A 19272-nucleotide genomic window follows, 5' to 3' on the forward strand; every position below is an offset into this window, starting at 1 on the left:
TCTGAGATTATAAATGAACACATTATGATACCCAGCTTGGTTTTTATAGTACCAGAAATGATGTTATTGTTTTCAGGTAAAATTTTATATCTCTGAAAATAATGAAGGTCATGAACTGGGATTTTTAAAAGTATAGCTGTACTATCAGTACCAGTCTATGAAAAGATCAAATAAATTTCAATGCTCTTTCTTTTAATTCATAGGGAGTGTGCATCATATATCAGTAACACACTAAGACAGTCCAGTGCTCAGTGTCAGCTGTGTGTGTGTGTGTGTGTGTGTGTGGGGGGGGGGGGGGGGGGGAGGAACTACCCTCTCTCTCTCTCTCTCTTTCTCTCTCTCTCTCTCTCCCTCAGCTATATAACTTCATAGGACAGTACATACTTCATTGCAAGAAATAAAGAAATAAAGACGTGGAATAATCTGCTATGTTACATCTTGCAAAAATCGTGTTTGGTTGATCAAGAGCCCTGAGCATCGTAAATGGACAACACACATAGATCTTAGATGTGCAGCATCATTTTATATGAGAAAAATTCAACTCTAGCATCTTCAACCTGGAACATGTCAGCTGTGCAGATCAGCAAGCAGATATTTTCACCAAGCCACTAACTAGAAGCAACTTGGGTACACAAAGATGGCTACTTTTGTTGTCAGTAGTGAATATCTCAGAGAAAAAAGATAGTGAAGGTCTTAAACATTTATTGAAATGGAGTGTTATGATAATCAATTTAAAATATTTTGTGTTGTTTGTTTCTTTGATATTTGTGAACAGTGTTATACTGTTTCATTTATATTTCACCCACTTGCCATTTGCTCATAGTGTGTTGCTACTTGGGACTTAAACAAACAGTGAACTTGGTGGTACAGAGACCACATACTTTTTTTTAATCTCTGTGTCCATTATTTATCATTTTTATTCAGTAACGTATTATCATTATCCTACAGTGAACATCAGTGCTGTTTTACTGTGTTTCCTTTCATTTACTCAACTGCTCATCAAATTCCTGAGGTTTCTCCTGCAAGAAAACCAAAAGGTTTGCAACTGCTTGTCACGAGATGAATAAATTGCATTTCACAATTCAGTTACTATTATAAACACTAACAAAGACAACATTTAGAATCTTCTGTCACCCATCCTTTTCATTAGCCTTTTCTATCTCTGTTGTATGAAGAGTTGATGCTTAGGTATGAGACAAAGAATTAAGCTGATAATTGCAAAATAATAGAAATTAATATTCATTATTGTATTTATTTCTTTTTTAAAATTTCCTTTCACAATGTGGTATTTTTATGCAATAATACTTTGTATGTGGAACATATGGTTTGCAGTACAATATTTTTTAGGTGAAACACATTATTTTCATATATAGTACATTTTGTATTGTTGAATTTTAGTATATGGGATTTCTGGAGGTTTTTTTCTGTGTTAGCACTCCTCACTTACACAAACACAATCATGCAATTGATTTCTTGAAACAATAGTGGCATATACTAAACATTTCTCAAAACAGTACAAAATGAAATAGGATGACACTTATCATGAATAATGAATTTTTTCTGACAGTTTTTGAAGACTCCTTTCAATGTCACCATCTCTTCCTTGTTCTGTTTCCCATTAAGGATTTCATTTGTTTGCTAATGACCAAATGATGTTTCATATTTCTTCATTAATTATTCTTCATGATGATTTTTCATGCATTCTATTTCTGTAAGACTGAAGAGAACAAAAAAAAAAAAAAAAAAAAAAAATCAATTAGTCGTATAAGTAGAAAGTGTATGATGCCACAGCTGCATGCACAAAATAAGTGTTATTTAAAATTATGCCCTTTTATTACCTTATCACAATAGTTGGCTGTGTTTATCTTTTATTTTATAGTCTTCATAACATTTTGTTTAAGCTAGTGTTACATTACAGTAACTAGAATCTTATGACAGTGTTTTAATAATTTTTAGCAATTGTTTTGTATACCAATGATGTATCTGGTTCACTGCAACAGTGTGTAGATGTATCTCCAATTTCTCTCTACATTTGTGTACATCAAAGAAATAATGGCATGGATGTTTTGTATTAATAATCAGCATAATATATATCAAACAAGAAATAGCACACACTATATAAAATAATCTATCTACACTTTCTTTTCTCCAGTTTTTCATTCAGCTCCACAAAACATGAAGTTTGCTTAGTATGTTTTATATGTTGCTCTAAATCCCAGGGTGCATTCAGCCTAGTGATCCCAACTGAGGACCTACTTGAGTGAGAAGTAGTGGCTCCCAGGTCTGGGAAACTTATAACAGCTGTGAGAGTGGTTTGTTGGCAACATGCCTCTCCATTCTGCATCTGAATAATGCCATTGGCAGAGAGAGACATAGTGGCTGGTTGTTACTGAACATTTGTAGCCACTCTCCAGTGTCCATCTTTCTGGTACGATTTGTTGATACATGTTCCGATGATTCTTCTCTCTATTTTGAGTATTTTGTCTATTTGTGCAGTGTTAGTTGTTTGGAAGATGGTTTAACTTGCGTATGTTATTTCTGGCTGAGTGGCTGTTTTTTAGTGTTTTAATTTTGTTGCTATTGACAGGTCCTTTTTGTTGTAGGTTTTCTTGGTGATATATTGTGCTCTGGTAAATTTGTTTATTCTGTTATGCCATGTTGGCTTTTCATTGAGGTTATATGTTATGAGATTTTGATTTCTTGGTTTCTTATGGCAATTTTGTATATGAGTGGTTTGTCAGTTAACATAATGACTGTTTTTTCAAAGGATATTCCCAGACCAATTTTCTGTGCTATTTCCTGTAGTGAGATAACTTGTTGTTTGGTTTCCTGAATACTGTTGGACAAGAGAGCGAGGTCATCAGCAAATTCTAGACAATTTAAACTTATGTTGTCTTTGGGTCTTCCAATTTGGATGATCTTTGGGTTAGTCTTGTACTATTCCCTCATTGTGTATTCTAAAGCACAGTTGAAAGGGAGGGGTGCCAAGCAATCTCCTTGTCTTAAACCTTTTTTTATGATGAATGGCTCAGAGCGTTCCCCCCTGAACTTGACTTTTGATACAGTGTTGGTTAAGGTGAGTTCTATCAATTTGATTAATTTTGTATGGAACCTGAAATTTCTTAAGATTTTTAACATTGGAGGTCTGTGGATACAGTCATATGCTTTTTTAAAGTCCACGAAGGTTGTTACAGGAGATTTATTTCGTTTCTTGTAATATGCTATGGCTAATTTTAAAGTGAGGATCTGTTCTGCACAGCTGCTCCAAGGTCTGAAGCCTCCTTGGTATTCACCTAATTCTTCCTCTAACTGTTCTTTGATTCTCTTGTATAGGATTCTGGAGAAAATCTTGTATGTGCAGTCTCAGAGAAAGATACCTCTGTAATTATCTGGGTTGTTTTTATCTCCTTTTTTGTGGAGTGAGTGGATTATGGCTGTGATCCAATGTTTGGGGAGCTTTTCTGTTATCCAGATTTTTGTTAAGGCTATGTGTAAGGATGTTCGAACTGTATCACTGGCATATTTCCACATTTCTACAAAAACTTGGTCTTCTCCGCATTCCTTATAATTTTTCATCTCTCTGAGTGCCATTTCCACCTCTTGGATTGTTGGAGGATTTATGAGATCAGGTGGAGTCTTGATGGGTGTTGCTAAAAGTTCCTCGGGTTCTTCACAATTCAAAAGTTTACTAACTGCTTTTGCCATGATTTTGACATTTTCCTTGTCATTATGTGCCATTTTTCCATCTTCCCTTTTCAGAATTAATGTGGGAGGGGCAAATTTTTGTAATTGTCTTCCAAACATTTTGTAAAAGTCTCTGGAATTGGTTTTGTGGTAATTTTCTTCTATTGAGTCGATTAGATCTTTCTGTGATTGTCTCTTGGTTTGCCTGATAATTTGTGTGAACTTTTTCCTGGTATATTTGAGGTTGGTTGCATTTTCTTCTCTTTTGTGTGTTTGAAATTTTAATCATGCATGATGTCTTTCTTCATGAATTTTGTCACATTCTGAGTTCCACCAAATATATATTAAATTAAATTAAGCACTGCTTGTATGTGGATATTCAACAAATGAGATTTTTGTTGAAGGGTTAGCAGAGGGGGGGTGAAACAATGATCCAAAGGTGTACTTCTGGATGTTAGTGTCCAGATGGCACATTTTTTTTGATGATCAATACTAAGTATTGTGCCCTAGGGACATAAATAGCCTACAGTAAATCTGTGGATTATTTTGTCTAATATGAGCTCGTTTCTCTGTAGAGAAGTGCCTCTCCTTCTTCTCATGGCATTACAATCCTTCATGGGTCTTAGCCTCTTCAACAAGTTTTCTCCATTCTGTTCTCTCCAGTGCAGTTCACCACTGTAATCTAACTCTGAAAGATTTTATATCTTCTTCCACATCATCTATCCACCACTTCTGTGGCCTTCCTCTCTGCCTTCTTCCAGTTGGCCTCCATTCAAGAACATTTCCAGTTATTTGTCCAGTAATTATTCTAAGGACATGTCCAGGCCTGGCTATTTTCCTGCTTTTCATTCTTATTTACAAAATCAAATGGAAATTTGTAGGGAAAGACAGATTGCTACTCACCACAAAGAAGACACATTAAGTTACAGACAGGCACAATTAAAAGACACTTACTTAAAGCTTTCAGCCACATCTGTCATCAGTAAAAGAGACACACACACACGCAATTCCTACACACAAGCAAGCATACCTCATGCACACGTGATCACCTAACTCTAGCATCTCAAGCCCAGAAAGCAGATATCATGTGGGATGCTAGCAGCAAACTTGAGAGGCCGGGGAAGGGAAAAGGATAGTAGTGTATGGCAGGGTAGAGGGACAAACACTGTTTGATGGAGTGTGCAGGGTCTAGAATGACAACACATATAGCGTCAGGAGGTTGTGTGACAGAGAGATAGGGGAAAAAAGGAACAACAAAGGAGAGGAGCAGAGAAAGACAGGCAGATGCATTGGCACACCTTCTCTCCCATCTACTTCATGTGTCCCTCCTCAACCCAGCTTCCTAGATGTTGATGTCCTCCTCTCTGATGGCTCACCAAACTCAAGCAGTACCTGCATTTTGACTGCAGTCATCTCTTTCTCACAAAAATCTGTGTCATTTGTTTATAGAGCAAGAAGTTGTTCATGTTAGGTTGTTTAACATATCCACATAACACTGCCCTTCTGTTTTGTATTGCTTTATCACAGTCTTAATTCTGTCATGGATTATCCATTTGTCTTGCTTTTGTAGATAAAAGTCATTTTGGGATGGAGTCATTTGCTGCATGATATGTTCTGTTTTGTAGTTGTGTGTAGGCCCTTTGTGAAAGTTGGTTTTCTCTATTGATCTTACCTCTAATTCAAGAATTTGATGATAATATACCAGTCCACTTCGTTCATGTTCCAAGTCAATTTGTTGGCAATATGTACTTGGTTAATTTTCTTGCAAATGTATTCATAGTTATAGGGAAATGATCTGATCCCATGGTATCATGCAGAACCGACCATGCTGTGTTCGTCCAGGGAGAATCTAATATTATATTCACTGCAGTTGGTCTCATCCATGGTCCTTGGTTTAATGTTACATATCCATCATTGTACATGATCATATTATAATCATCAATGCAAGACATGATGTACTCCTCTGTCTTATCATTTATTACACCCCAATGCTTTGTGGTGGTCACTGGAGCCCCACAGATTAAGAAGGGTTGTGGTATGTTTTGCAACATTGTGTGGATGTGTGGTTCACAAATTACTACAGGTCGGGGGCAATATACGGATGCAATAGACAATTGGCATTTGTTAGTACTTACTTCTATTGCTATTGCTTGAAAGTCAAGGTTAGGGAGTGGCATGATAATTGGTTTATAGTTGAATTTTGTACTAATCGATATGGCTACTCCACCTTTCCTCTCAATCTGATTTTATTATTTGATATCATCAACATTTAGTAGACATGTTTGGTTTAATCCAGGTTTCACTTATAACAGCAATAGAATAGTCATTAGTATAAAGTTCGTGCATGAACACTCTCTATTAGTATAGATGGATCTGGTATTCCACAGGAGAACTTTAACATCCTTTATTCTATTTATATGAGTAGATCGAAAATGTAGCCTGTTTCTGTCATGATCTGTATTTATTTTCTTGATATTACTGAAGCAACAGTATTGTATATATTAGCTTGACTCAAACTACCCTTGTTTAATGATGTAAGCTATGTTATTAGATTTGTTATTCTAACCACCAGTTGTTCACTTATCACTGTATTCTTATCTTTCCCTATTGATATAATTGCCTCTTGTGGTTCAGGTGTACATGGTCATGGTGCATCTGGATTCTCTTTAATAGGAGATCGATGTTTGCAGAAAGAGGACATGGAGCTGGCATAGCCTTTATTTATTTTGGCCTACTGTGGTGAACAGTTTCCATGAATCTGTGCTGAATATTTTTTTCTGGTTTACTCTTACCAAGATTCTCTGCCACAGCAGCATAAGGTCTTTTGTTTACATATTCTGAATACCACTGTGGGAGGAGTAGGAAAGATACTGGGTAGGAAATTCCTCATTTCAGAGCACAAGCACAATGAGAGGTAGTCGCAATCCTGGTGGAGAACGTGATTCAGTTGCTCCAGTCTTGGGTGGTACTGAGTCACAAGAAGAATGCTCCTCTGTGGCCGGTGGGTGGGACTTCAGGAGGTGGTGGGTGACAGGAGGGATAAGGCAGGGGAGATCTGTTTTTGTATAATGTGTAGAAGGTAATTAACATCTCTGAAGGCCTCAGTGAGACCTGTGAAATGTTTTGAGAGGGACTGCTTGTCACTACAGATGCAACAGCTATTGAATTTGTGGCAGTTGTCGAAGTGAAAGTATTGCTGGTGGCTGGTAGCACTGATATGCACAGAGGTATTGATGTAGCTGTCTAGGTCAAATCAAGGAAGGTGGCTTGTTGGGTTAAGGATGACCATTTGAAGTGAATGGAAAAGAAGATGTTGAGATTTTGGAGGAATCTGGACAGGGTGTCCTCTCCCTCAATCCAAATTGCAAAAGTGTCATCAATGAATCTGAACCAGGTGAGGACTTTGGGATTCTGGGTGGTTAGACAGGACTCCTCTAGAAGGTCCATGAATAGGTTGGCACAGGATGGTGCCACAGAGGTGCCCATAGTCATACCCCAAATTTGTTAGTAGGTGATGCATTCAAAGGAGAAGTAATTGTGGGTGATGATATAGTTGATCAGGGTGACCAGGAATGAGATTGTAAGTTTGGAATCCATCAGGTGTTGGGAAAGGTAGTGTACAATAGTGGCAAGGGAATTGGCATTAGGAATGTTGGTGTAAAGGGAGTTGGCATCAATAGTGACAAGCAGGGCGCCATTTGGTTAAGGAACAGGAACTGTGGAGAGGTGCAGGAAGAAAAGATTGGTATCTTTTATTTAGAAAAGTAGGTTGTGGATAATAGGCTGAAGGTGTTGGTCTATGACAGCAGTTTTTCTCTCAGTGGGGACACAGTAACTGACCACAATGGGGTGCCTTGGTTGGTTGGATCTATGGACTCAAGAAAGTATGTAGAAGATAGGAGTGTGGGGAGTGGTACGGGGTGAAGAGAAAAATGGAATCCAGAGAAACGTCCTGTGATGAGCCTAATGATTTGAAGAGAGACTGGAGATCCTGCTGGACTTCTGGAATGGGGTCACTCTGACAGGGTTTGGAGGTGCATCACTCTGACAGCTGGTGGAGTCCTTCTACCAATTAATACTTGCGATTGAAAACAACAGTGATGGAGCCTTTGTCAGCATGTAAGATTATAAAGTTGAGATCAGTTTTTAGGTGGTGGATTGTGGTTCTTTCTGTGGATTTAAGGTTAGCTTGCATGTTGAGGGATTTGGGGAATGATGATCAGGCAAGGTTCGAGGTTAAGAAGCTCTGGGAAATTAACAGGGGATGATTTGGGGGCAGTGGGGTTGGATCACGGTTTGATGGAGAAGTGAACTGAATCAGGTGGGGTTCAACATTGGTCTTTGATTGAGTCTGATTGGTAGGGTTGGTGGCAAAAAAGTGTTCCCACTGTAGGGACCGGGAGAAAGAGAGAAAGTCTTTTGCAAGTCTTGCATGTCTGAATTTCAGAGTGAGGCAAAAAATGAGGCCTTTGGAAAGGACTGATACTTCTGTGGCACTAAGGCTTTTGGAGAAAAGAGTTGTGGCTGTGCTGTGGTTCTGTTTTCTGTATGGTAGTGGGAGGGAATTTTTGAGGGAGCAGTAAATGTAATAGTTCTGCAAGGCAGGGTTTGTCAGCTATTAAGGAATGTGGGGAAGATTTGAGTTTTGGTGTAAAGGTGGTGGATGGTGGTAGTCCAAGGCAGAATTAGAAAGTAAACCAGTTGAAGATTGTTTAGAGATGGCGCTGTGTAAGCTGCTTTAGTTTGTGAAGGGCAAGAGTTTCAATGTGTAATATGGGATCCAGGAATTTGGGACTGCATAGCAGGAAAATATTTTGATGTAGAAGAGGTATGGTTTTGCAGGACTATGTTGTTGAGGGTTAAGGACTGCAGATTCTGAAGAGATTAAGGTCGTTGCAAAAGGTGGGGTTGCAGTGAGAGATGGGTAATTTGATGGTAAGGCCATTTGGGGGGGGGATTCCATGAGCCAAGCAACAATGCAGGGACAGGATATGGGACTGGGTTCTGGCTAGGGATAAGGAAAATTTTCTGTGTTGATGCAGATGGAAGGAATAAGGATATATAATGAAGGATAAAAATGCATAAAAATAGGTAAATAATGTAAAAATACACCCAAAAAAGTAGCCAAAGTACATTGAAACACATGGGAAAAAACAAGAAAAGGATGAAATATGAGTGAGTATGCTAACAGTGAAAGGGGAAAAACAACTGAAATTGATGTGAAAACACTATGAGATCAAAGAAAAGTAAATAAAAAGATTGTAATGTGGGTTGCAGTATGTGGGTGGATAAGTGTGAAGGAGGAGGATGGCACATGTGACTAGATTAGGTGAAGTTAGTATGTGCGAACTGGAATAGAGAGGAGAAGGAGTGCAGGGTGGGGTGAGATACATGTCCTTATGGTGTAGGAGGGTATGGAAAATAACATGTGAGAATACACAGGAGTGATGCAGGAAGAGTGATTAATTTGAAGGTCTATGGTTAATGATATCAGCAGGAGTAATGTGGGACATGAGATGCTGCACCAACAATCAGCACGGTCCGGTAGCTGTCCTGGATTTTCTGCCATTCGATTTTGCCTGACGGCTTTTCTTCCATCCTGTAACTCAGTGCTGTTTTCCTTTATTAGCATTTTCTATTGCATTGCTATAATCAAAGTCTGTCTTTATTTTCCTTCTTTCCTGTGTTTTGTTTGTTGACTTCAAAACCAGCTGTACTCTCTACTTATGGGCCATTTTGTATCAGCCATCTTGGCTGTGCACAACAGATGGCTACTGGACTGAGTTGTTTGTTTGTGCAACATCCCATGTCCCACATTACTCTTGCTGATATCATTAATCGCAGACTTTCAAACTGATAACTCTTCCTGCGTCACTCTCACATAAGTTGATGTGTTATTTTCCATATCTTCCTGTGTCCTAAGAACTTGTATCTTACCCTACCAACCCCTCTCCAAACTGCACTCCTCCTCTCTATTCCAGTTCGCACATACTAACTTCACCTAATCTAGTAACATCTGCCATCCCTCTTCTTTACACTTATCCACCCACAGACCTACAAACCACATTATAATCTTTTTATTTATTTTTCTTCCATCTCATAGAGTTTTCATGTCAATTTTAGTTGTTTTTCACCTCTCACTATCAGCTTACTTCCTCATATTTAATCTTGTTCCCCCACACTTCATCCGTTTTATCCTTTTCGTGATGTTTACAAAGTTTTTCAGATGTATGTTTACATTATTTAGCTATTTTTATGCAATTTTATCCTTCATCATATATCCTTGCTCCTTCCATCTTCACCAATACAGAAAAGTTTCCTTATCTCTAGCCAGAACCCAGTCCAACATACTATCCCTGCATTGTTGCTTGGTTCAAGGAATCGTCCCCAAACCATCTCTCTCTGCAACCCGACCTTCCAAAATGGCCTCAATCTGTCCAGAATCTGTCAGTCCTTAAACCTCAACAACATAGTCCTGCAAAACCATACCTCCTCTACATCCAAAATATTTTCCTGCTATGCAGTCCCAAATTTGTGGATCCCATGTTACACATTGGAACTCTTGCCCTCCATGAACTAGAGCAGCTTACACAGTGCCATCTCTAAAAAATCTTCAACCTGTTTACTTTATAATTCCACCTTGGACTACCATTATCCTAGCTGACAAACAGTGCCTTGCAGAACTACTGTATTTACCACTCTTTCAAAAACCCCGTCCCACTACCATACAGAAGTCAGAACCTTAACAGACCCAAAACACAGGTACAACTCTTTCCTCCAAAACGCTTAACCCCAGAGCAGTATCAGTCCTTTCCAAAGGCATCATTTTTTGCCTCACTCCCAGATTCAATCATAAAAGACTTGTATAAGACTTTCTCTCTTTCTCCCAGTCCCTACAGAGGAAACACTTTTTTGCCACCAACCCTACCAATCAGACTCAATCACAGACCAATGTTGAACCCCACCTGATTCAGTTTACTCCTCCATCCAACCGTGATCCACACCCACTGACCCCAAATCACCCCCTGTTAACTTTCCAGAATTTCTCAACCTCGAATGTTGCCTCACCATCATTCCCAAAATCCCTCTACAAGCAAGCTAAACTTAAATCCACAGAAAGAACCACACTCTACCAACTAAAAACTGATTCCAACTTTATAATCTTACATGCTGACAAGTGCTCCATCACAGTTGTTTTCAAATGCAAGGATTGATTGGCAGAAGGACTCTGCCAGCTTTTAGATTCATCCACCTACAAACCCTGCTACAGTGACCCCATACCAGAAATCCAGCAAGATATCCACTCTCTCCTCAAATCATTAGGCTCATCACAGAACCTTTCCTTGGATTCCATCTTTCTCCTCGCCTCTAGCACTTCCCACACTCTTACCTTCTACATGCTTCCTAAAGTCCATAAACCCAACCACACAATGTGTCCCATTGTGGTCAGTTACTGTGTCCCCACTGAGAGAAAAATTTGCTCTCATAGACCAACACCTTCAGCCTGTTACCCATAACCTACTCTTCTGCATAAAAGATACCAATCTTTTCTTCCTTTGGCTTTCCACAGCTCCTGTTCCTTAACCAAATGGTATGACTTCAGGCCATTGTTGGTAGCAACTGTGTAAACTTTGACAACACAGTAGTATGTCATGGGCAACCTGTGTCCTCATGTATTAATACTTCAAGCGGTATATTGTAGAGCCATTCCTGAACAGTACAATGCCTGTCCACTTGTGGCACATATATCTATTAATTGGTTGTGTGGTATAGATGTATTTCCATGGACAGTAGGTTCCTCATATCTGTTCTCAATAGAACATGTGTGAGATCAGCTCGGATGTCAACTCCATCCCAGTGCCAGTATCCAGGATATGAAGGACCGGTTATAATACTTTTGGACCAGGTTGCCTCATGAGAGGGTACAATGGCTTTATGATACTCTCCCCAACAGAATCATTGCATGCATCCTAGCTAGAGAGGGTGCAACATCATATTGATAAGTGGGCTCATACTGTTCTTGTAAATTTAACTCTTTCTAGGAGAGACTACTTTTATTTATTTATTGCTGGACTTGTGTCAGGGCATGCCCATATCAGTGGCACCTGGATTGCAGAAAACAAAATATCTGTCAAAATACATTTATCTCTGTTATATAGTGTTTTGTGTTACTTGATGTGATTACTACTTTTTCGTGTAATTAACTAAAAAACTTAAACTTAAAATGGAAAAGAAATACATCTGGAAAACATGCATGACACAAATCTTACAGTATGTGTAATTAAAGAGTAACTTTTACTGCATACATTCCTTTGTCTTTAAGGTGCCAAGATGTTTTTTTGACATTTCAGTAGCACACCATGGTTTTATGTCAACTGGCAATATTAAAATTATTGAGAAGTCAATCATAAACAAACACTTCATATTGGTAAGTATGAAGCCCCTAAGTCTGGCTTTAGGGCCCGGAAAGAGCGGCCATGAGTATGTGAACTGTTTTTGTTATGTGAATGTGTGTGAATTTAGTGTCTGCACCTGAAAAAGGACTTTGTCCTATAGCTGAATAATAATTAATGGTCTCTTTCATTTAGCCTATCTGCCACTCAATGAATCATATGTGATGAGTGGCAGTCTATCCATTCCATATCGTTGTTACTCCATCCTAAACTTTTTGTTGCCTGCTTTTGTGTACTCTAATTTGTTTCATGTCATCATTACCTATTACCACAATGAAATAATTATTCAAGTTGGTCACAGTCTTGCTTCACTTTAAAAAGCAAAAACCAAACAGAAAACATCAGTAGCTTCTATAATAATATAACTTTAGAAGTGTGGAATATATACTCCAGTGGTTATACAAGTTGTCTGCATACAATATGAAGTGTGCTAGATATTGTGGTCAACTGAAAAGATAAATCATTAATTATGCCCATACTGTACTGTACAGACAGTGCTTGCTATGTGTCAAAATAATTAACTCATTAAGTATGAATTGTGATTTACATTATTATTCATTAGTACATGAATGTAATAAACATTTTTGCCTTTGATTGTTTGAGGAGGACCTTGAACTATATCAGTTTACTAAGTCTCTTTGTGTTGCAAACAATAGGATTTTGTTTGCAATGAAGTGGCTTTATACAACAACATAGAAATGAAGATTATTCCACTTTTAATTCTGAAAATGAATTGCAGAGATATAATTTATCTGCAGTGTTTAAGAAATTGAGACTATTAGTAACAATACCCAAAGCATTTTGAGACTTATTGTAATGTGATATATCCCTTTTGAGTCTGGAATGCACAGTGAATTATATTTTAAGGTTTCTTTGTTTTACTCATTAGATAAATATTCACATTTTCTTACATTTTATAGTTTTTTAACATACAGATGTGCTAATACACATGCACAGACACACACACACACACACACACACACATACACACACACACACACACTGTTTTTCCAATAATTAGTATTCTGTTTCCTTTTGTGTACATTTATGTATTATTTAAATGTTTTCAATTATGTTAGCATTACACCCTCAAAGATGACACATACTCTCTGTTTCCACATAACTCTCCACAAGTAACATGTGTCTTTGGTTAGTAACTGAGTAATAGGATTCCAATAGTTATCACAAATAAACTGAGTGTGTTAAACAAATAAAGTAGGACCAAAACTGTGCATAATCAGAACAAATAGTGGCACAATAAATATGGATAATGGCCCATTCAGGGAGCGAGGAGGTCTCCCAATGGTGTGAAGTTACACAATCAGGAATTGCAGGGTGCAGAGGATCTCCTGAACATGGGTATGGAGATTCAGCAAATGACAATCTCAGCAGAAAAACACACACTGGAACAGAAGGAAGAATTAAAAGAGAAGAGATGAGTGGTCACCATTGAAGAACACTAGCAATGAGTAACAAAAGAGGTAATGAATTCAAAAACTCTCAACACAGCTATGTTTGACAATTTAAAATTAAATGAAGGATCAAGTCCCTGCAGGGGGACTTGGAGGATGGCACTGTTTGATAACTAGTTTAGCACACAACTTACACAAGAAAAGAGTAATATATCAAGGGAAAATCCTTTGCTAACAAATGTACAGCTAATATGAGATAAAAACAAAGATAATAGTATCACAGTGATGCAGTAGGCCTGTTTTATGTATTTTTTGATGGAGTTAATAATGCTACTGAAATGTCAAAGAAAAACATGTTGGCACCTTAAAGGAATGTATGTAGTAAAAGTTACTCTTTAATTACACATACTGTAAGATTTGTGTTATGCATGTTTATAAGACATATTTCTTTTCCATTTTAAGTTTAAGTTTTTTAGTTAATTACATGAAAAAGTAGCAGTCACATTAAGTAACACAAAACACTATATAACCGAGATAAATGTATCATGCCCTGATACTAGTCCAGCAATAAATAAATAAAAGTAGTCTCCACTAGAAAGCTTACACACACACACACACACACACACACACACACACACAGGCCTGGCAAAAAGAGTGAAGCACCCAGAAGGGGAGGAGGAACCAAAATAAAACTTAAGGGGATGAGAGGGTATTGCAATGGTTACAAAACTGAGTTAAATTTAGAAAGAACAGTATGAGCCCACTTATCAATATGATGTTGCACCCTCTCTAGTTAGGATGCATGCAATGATTCTGTTGGGGAAAGTATCATAAAGCCATTGTACCCTCTCATGAGGCAACCTGGTCCAAAAGTATTATAATCGGTCCTTCGTATCCTGGATACTGGCACTGGGATGGAGTTAACCTCCGAGCTGATCTCACACATGTTCTATTGAGAACAGATATGAGGCACCTACTGTCCATGGAAATACTTCTATACCACACAACCAATTAATAGATATATGTGCCACAAGTGGACAGGCATTGTGCTGTTCAGGAATGGCTCTACGATATGCCGCTCGAAGTATGGGGACACAGGTTGCCCATGACATACTACTGTGTTGTCAAAGTTTCCACAGTTGCTACCAACCATGACCTGAAATCATACCTGATGTTTTCCCACAACATAATGCCAGGAGTAACTCCATAACTCCATGGTGACTCTCCAATCACTGGAAACTGGGACCGCACCCCTGGTCACTGCCACACTTGCTGACAACACTCATCTGTAACAGTGGGGAACTTCAATTCATTGCTGAACACATGCAATACCATCCATCAGCAGTCCATGCTTCCTAGTCATGGCACCACTCCAATGCAGCCATTTCTGTTGTGTTAACAGCTGCCTAAGCATGGAACAATAATTCTATAGTTCAGCTGATGCTAGTCTCCAACCAATGTTGTCATATGACTCAGTATGCAAGGAGTCCATTACTTGTTCTCAGATAGCAGTCACCAGTGAAGAGGTTACAACATGCTTGGTGCACAGTACAATGATCCTTCCCTTATGGCGGTCAGATGTGGTCAGCCAGAAACTTGACAATGAGTATGCCTGCCCTCGTATTTCTATACAGTCCAACATCAGGTCACTGCCACACATGAATCATCCACAAATCTGGATACTACATGATTCAACTAGCTTGCCAAATGGACACCCACAATAAGGCTCCTTTCAAATTCTGTCAGATTCCGATAACACTGTCTCATATGAGTGTTTGGCATCACTGTGTCCTTCATAGTGATCATTCAGTATCTGATACTAATGGTTCATGTCCCTTATATACCCTACCAGTCATGTAACAACATTAAACATGAACAGCTACAATGGACTCTGGTAGCCTTCCTATCTGTCAAAGAGAATTACAGCTTTAATCATTTATCTGTCCACTGATGACATGTACACGTACAAAGTTACACAGACATCCAACCCTGTCTTACAGGTGCTTCACCTTTTTGTCAGGTAGTGTATATGTGTAAGATATATTTCCAGTTTTGAATAACTTACTTCTTCTGCTATGTTCTTCAACTCTTCTGATACCACCTTTCCTGCTTGTTCAACCATACTGTGGAATATACTGTTCTTGTCACTGAGCAGAATGTGCGGATGGTCAAATTCCTGAAATTAAATCCAAAAGTATGCACTAATGAAAGAAACAGTGTAAAAAAATGAGAATACCTCTTGCTTGACTCATGCTTTATAACAGTGCAAAATACAAGAGGGAATAACAACAAAATGACAATTGAATTATGCGAAAAGGAGAAAATTCACTGAATAGCAGAAGCATTGATTTTGTCAACAGGAACACATAGGAGAAAGAAAACTTGCTAGTCTTTGGAATAAATCCATTGTCATGCTAGAGTACTGATATAAACAAAATATGTACACATACACCTTTGCCCCTACATCATACCAGGATTGTGTGATGATAGGGGGACTAGGTTGAGGTGGGTTTTGAGGGAGGAGAGAAAAGATGCAGAAAGAGAGGCTGGGATGGATAGCTAGTGGCTCAGAGGAAGACAGCAGGTTTGCTAGCTATGAATGTAGAAGGGAGGGATGGCAGTGGTGCAAGTTAGGCATGTGATGCATGGGTACTACAGCCAGTGGGCTACAGCACACAACAAGGGTGACATGGAGATGCGGAGTGGGATGGAGTGGCAGGACAGCCACTGAAATCAAGCATGTTGTGCACAGCTGAATGTTATGCCACTGGATGGTCAACTTTGTTCTTGGCCATAGTTTGGCAGTGGCCATTCACACTTATGGACAGCTGGTTGGTTGTGATGCCCACATAAAAGTTGTGCAGCGATTGCTGCAGAGTTAGTAATGACATGGCTGCTTTTGCTTGTGTCCCTGCCTCAAGATAAGCCAGTAACAGGACTGGAGTAGGGAGTGCTTGGTGGATGGATTGGGCAGGTCTTGCATCTCAGTTTTCCACAGGGTTATGATCCCAGTGTTAAGTGTTAGGAGTGGAGTGGACCAGGATGTTGGAGAGTTTGGGTGGGTGACGGAATACCACTATGATGGGGGTGGGAAGGGGCTTGGGTAGGATATCCCTCATTTCCAGGAATGATGATACATAATAAAACTCCTGGCAAAGAACGGTGTTCATTTGTTCCAGTCCAGGCTATTATTGGATCATGAAGGGATTGCTCCTTTGTAGCTGATATCTGATTCTTGCAGGTGGTGGGAGGATTAGGGATGTGCAAGGATATGGCATGGAAAATCTGTTTGTGGACAAGGTTTTTGAGGTAGGGGGTAGGGATAGGGATGTAGTATTGTCTGTGAAGGCCCTCATAAAGGTTTTGGCGTAATGGACAAGGGAGTTCTCGTTACTACAGATGTGTCCTCCGTGAGTGTACAGGCTGTATGGGAGTGATTCTTTCATGTGGAAGTGGGTTTCATATGGCACAGGTGTGGATGGAACCATCAGATAGGTGAATGTGAAGTCAAGCAATGTGGCACATTGCTTTGGGAGGACCAGGTGAAGTGGATGGAAGAGATGTTGAGGTTGCAAAAGAATGAGGATAGGGTATCGTAGCCCTCAGTCCAGGCCATGGAGATATCATTAGTGAATCTGAACCAGATAAGGGGTTCGGGTTTTTGGGCGGCTTGGAAGGTTTCCTCTAGATGGCCCATAGAAAGGCTAGCATAGAAGGATGCCATGCGGATCCGTGAATTTGTGTATATACCTCCACCTCAAAGGAGAAGTAGTTGTGTGTCAGGTGTAGCTGGTAAGTGGCACAAGGAATGGGGTAGTGGGTTTGGAGTCTGAAGGAAATCAGGAGATGTAGTGTTCAATAGCAGTAAGGCCATTGGCAGAGGGAATGCTTATGTATAAGAAGATAGTATCAACAGTGATGAATTGGGATAGAGAAGCTGGTTTGTTGGGTGTGTGGCATGCCATTGGTGTGAAGAGGGAGATGAACTCAGGAGAGAGATCCTGGGATGGGCTCCTGCATTTCGGTAGGGATTGGACGTTATGGTGGACATCTGGGATGGGATCGCTGGCAGAGCTTGTGTTGGAGGAGTCAGGCAGTTGGTAAAAGCCTTCTGTCAAGTAATCACTGTGATTCATGATGACAGTGGTGGCACTTATGTCTGCAAGTCCTAAAATTCCAATGTCTCCTTTGAGGATAAAGTATGTAAACAAATCTGTGGCACAGCCATGGGTACTTTCATGGCATCTGCCTGTGTCAAATTTTTTATGGGCCATCTAGAGAAAATCTCACTAGCCTCTTGTAACCCTAAATCCCTTGTCTGGTTCAGAATCATTGATGATTTCTTCATGATCTGGATTCAGGTCCAAGACCCCACCTAATTTGTGGAAGGAAGAAGAAGAAATGAAAAAGAACAAGAGTGTGAATACGTTCCTGTTTCTACGTTCACATGTGATGAAAAATTAACTATTTTACATACATTGGATGACATTTATGTAATGTAAATTGTCTACAAAAGACTATGTAAATAAGAATCATTATTGTATTAGAGTAAAATAATAACAGCCACTTACTCTTTTGTGTTAAATTTTTCCATAAGTATTTATAGTAAAATTTCTGTCAAAGTATGCTGAGCAATTCAGTAACTAATGTACATAAATGAAAATTTGATGTGTTTGGATCTACATAATAAATCATATTTTTTTATAGTCCATGCATTACCTTCATCTTTTGGTATGTCCAGCAAAGTTGCTTTTTTTAATTATTTTGTTGAAGCACTATGACCTGAAGGTTTATCTAGAACCTAGAATAGGGCCCCAACTTGAGCTATGTCTGATATCTTATTAGCAAGTAATCTTCTACTTGTAAATCTCAAAAGACATGGATTACCTTTACATATTTCTAAAATAATATTGTTTTCTGATTGAAAATGCAACGTTACCTTCAGATTACCATTGTCCATAACTAGAACCTTATCACTGTCAATAATTGTGTGCAGTCGATGAGCAATGGTAAGTACTGTGCAATCAGTAAACCTCTCATGGACTGTTTGCTGTATAAGTGAGTCAGTCCTGAAATTACAGTCATCATTCAGTGGAAATAAGATTTCTAAATGTCGTCATCTAGCAAAGCTGCATAATTATTACATTATAATTTGCTGGTAAACTATCCTCTGAAATAAGCATTGATGCCATTGGTCACATACATGTTACTTTGTGACTTTTGTACATTTGCCAATAATAGTGTATCATTATCAGTGTGTGTGTGTGTGTGTGTGTGTGTGTGTGTGTGTGTGTGTGTGAGTGAGAGAGAGAGAGAGAGAGAGAGAGAGAGAGAGAGAGAGAGAGAGAAAGAGAAAGATTTTATTTTATTTTATTTATCCATCTGTAGACAATAAATATTGTATGGATATTGTCCAAGTGTAATGTAAATTTAAGGGAAACCATTCCAAGGAAATGGAACACAGAAATATACAAATCAAACAGTACAGGTAAAAATATATAAGGTCATACAATACATAGTAGCACAGAATAATACAAGATCATACAATATATAATACCACAGAATAATACAAAAATTGTAGAATACATAGTAGAACAATTTTATATACATGTATACTTGTGGTGTTATAATTGCATCTTTTTTCCACAGGGCTTTACTTTTGTCCTCCCTAGACAGCACATCCTATATACATTACAGCCATTAAGTAGAGATTTTACATCACA

At 38.8% G+C, this 19272-nt stretch overlaps 1 protein-coding gene across 3 annotated transcripts in view; it reads right to left on the minus strand.

Annotated features, from left to right (window-relative positions):
• Positions 1–1236: 1236 nt before the first annotated feature.
• LOC126458056 (probable multidrug resistance-associated protein lethal(2)03659) overlaps positions 1237–19272 on the minus strand; it is a 475280-nt gene continuing 457244 nt past the window's right edge. For 2 of the 3 annotated variants that reach the window (XM_050094853.1, XM_050094854.1), the window contains 3 exons: positions 18489–18618; positions 15615–15725; positions 1237–1717 (listed from right to left, as the gene is read on the minus strand). In XM_050094853.1, the coding sequence (XP_049950810.1) occupies positions 1682–1717; positions 15615–15725; positions 18489–18618 (277 nt within the window). In that variant the 3' untranslated portion in view covers positions 1237–1681. Of the gene's footprint in view, positions 1718–15614; positions 15726–18487; positions 18619–19272 lie in introns of those variants that run through there. The other variant, XR_007585566.1, reaches the window with a different exon arrangement.

Source organism: Schistocerca serialis, chromosome 2 (genome assembly GCF_023864345.2).
Source record: "Schistocerca serialis cubense isolate TAMUIC-IGC-003099 chromosome 2, iqSchSeri2.2, whole genome shotgun sequence".
In the NCBI taxonomy this organism is placed as follows: domain Eukaryota; kingdom Metazoa; phylum Arthropoda; class Insecta; order Orthoptera; family Acrididae; genus Schistocerca; species Schistocerca serialis.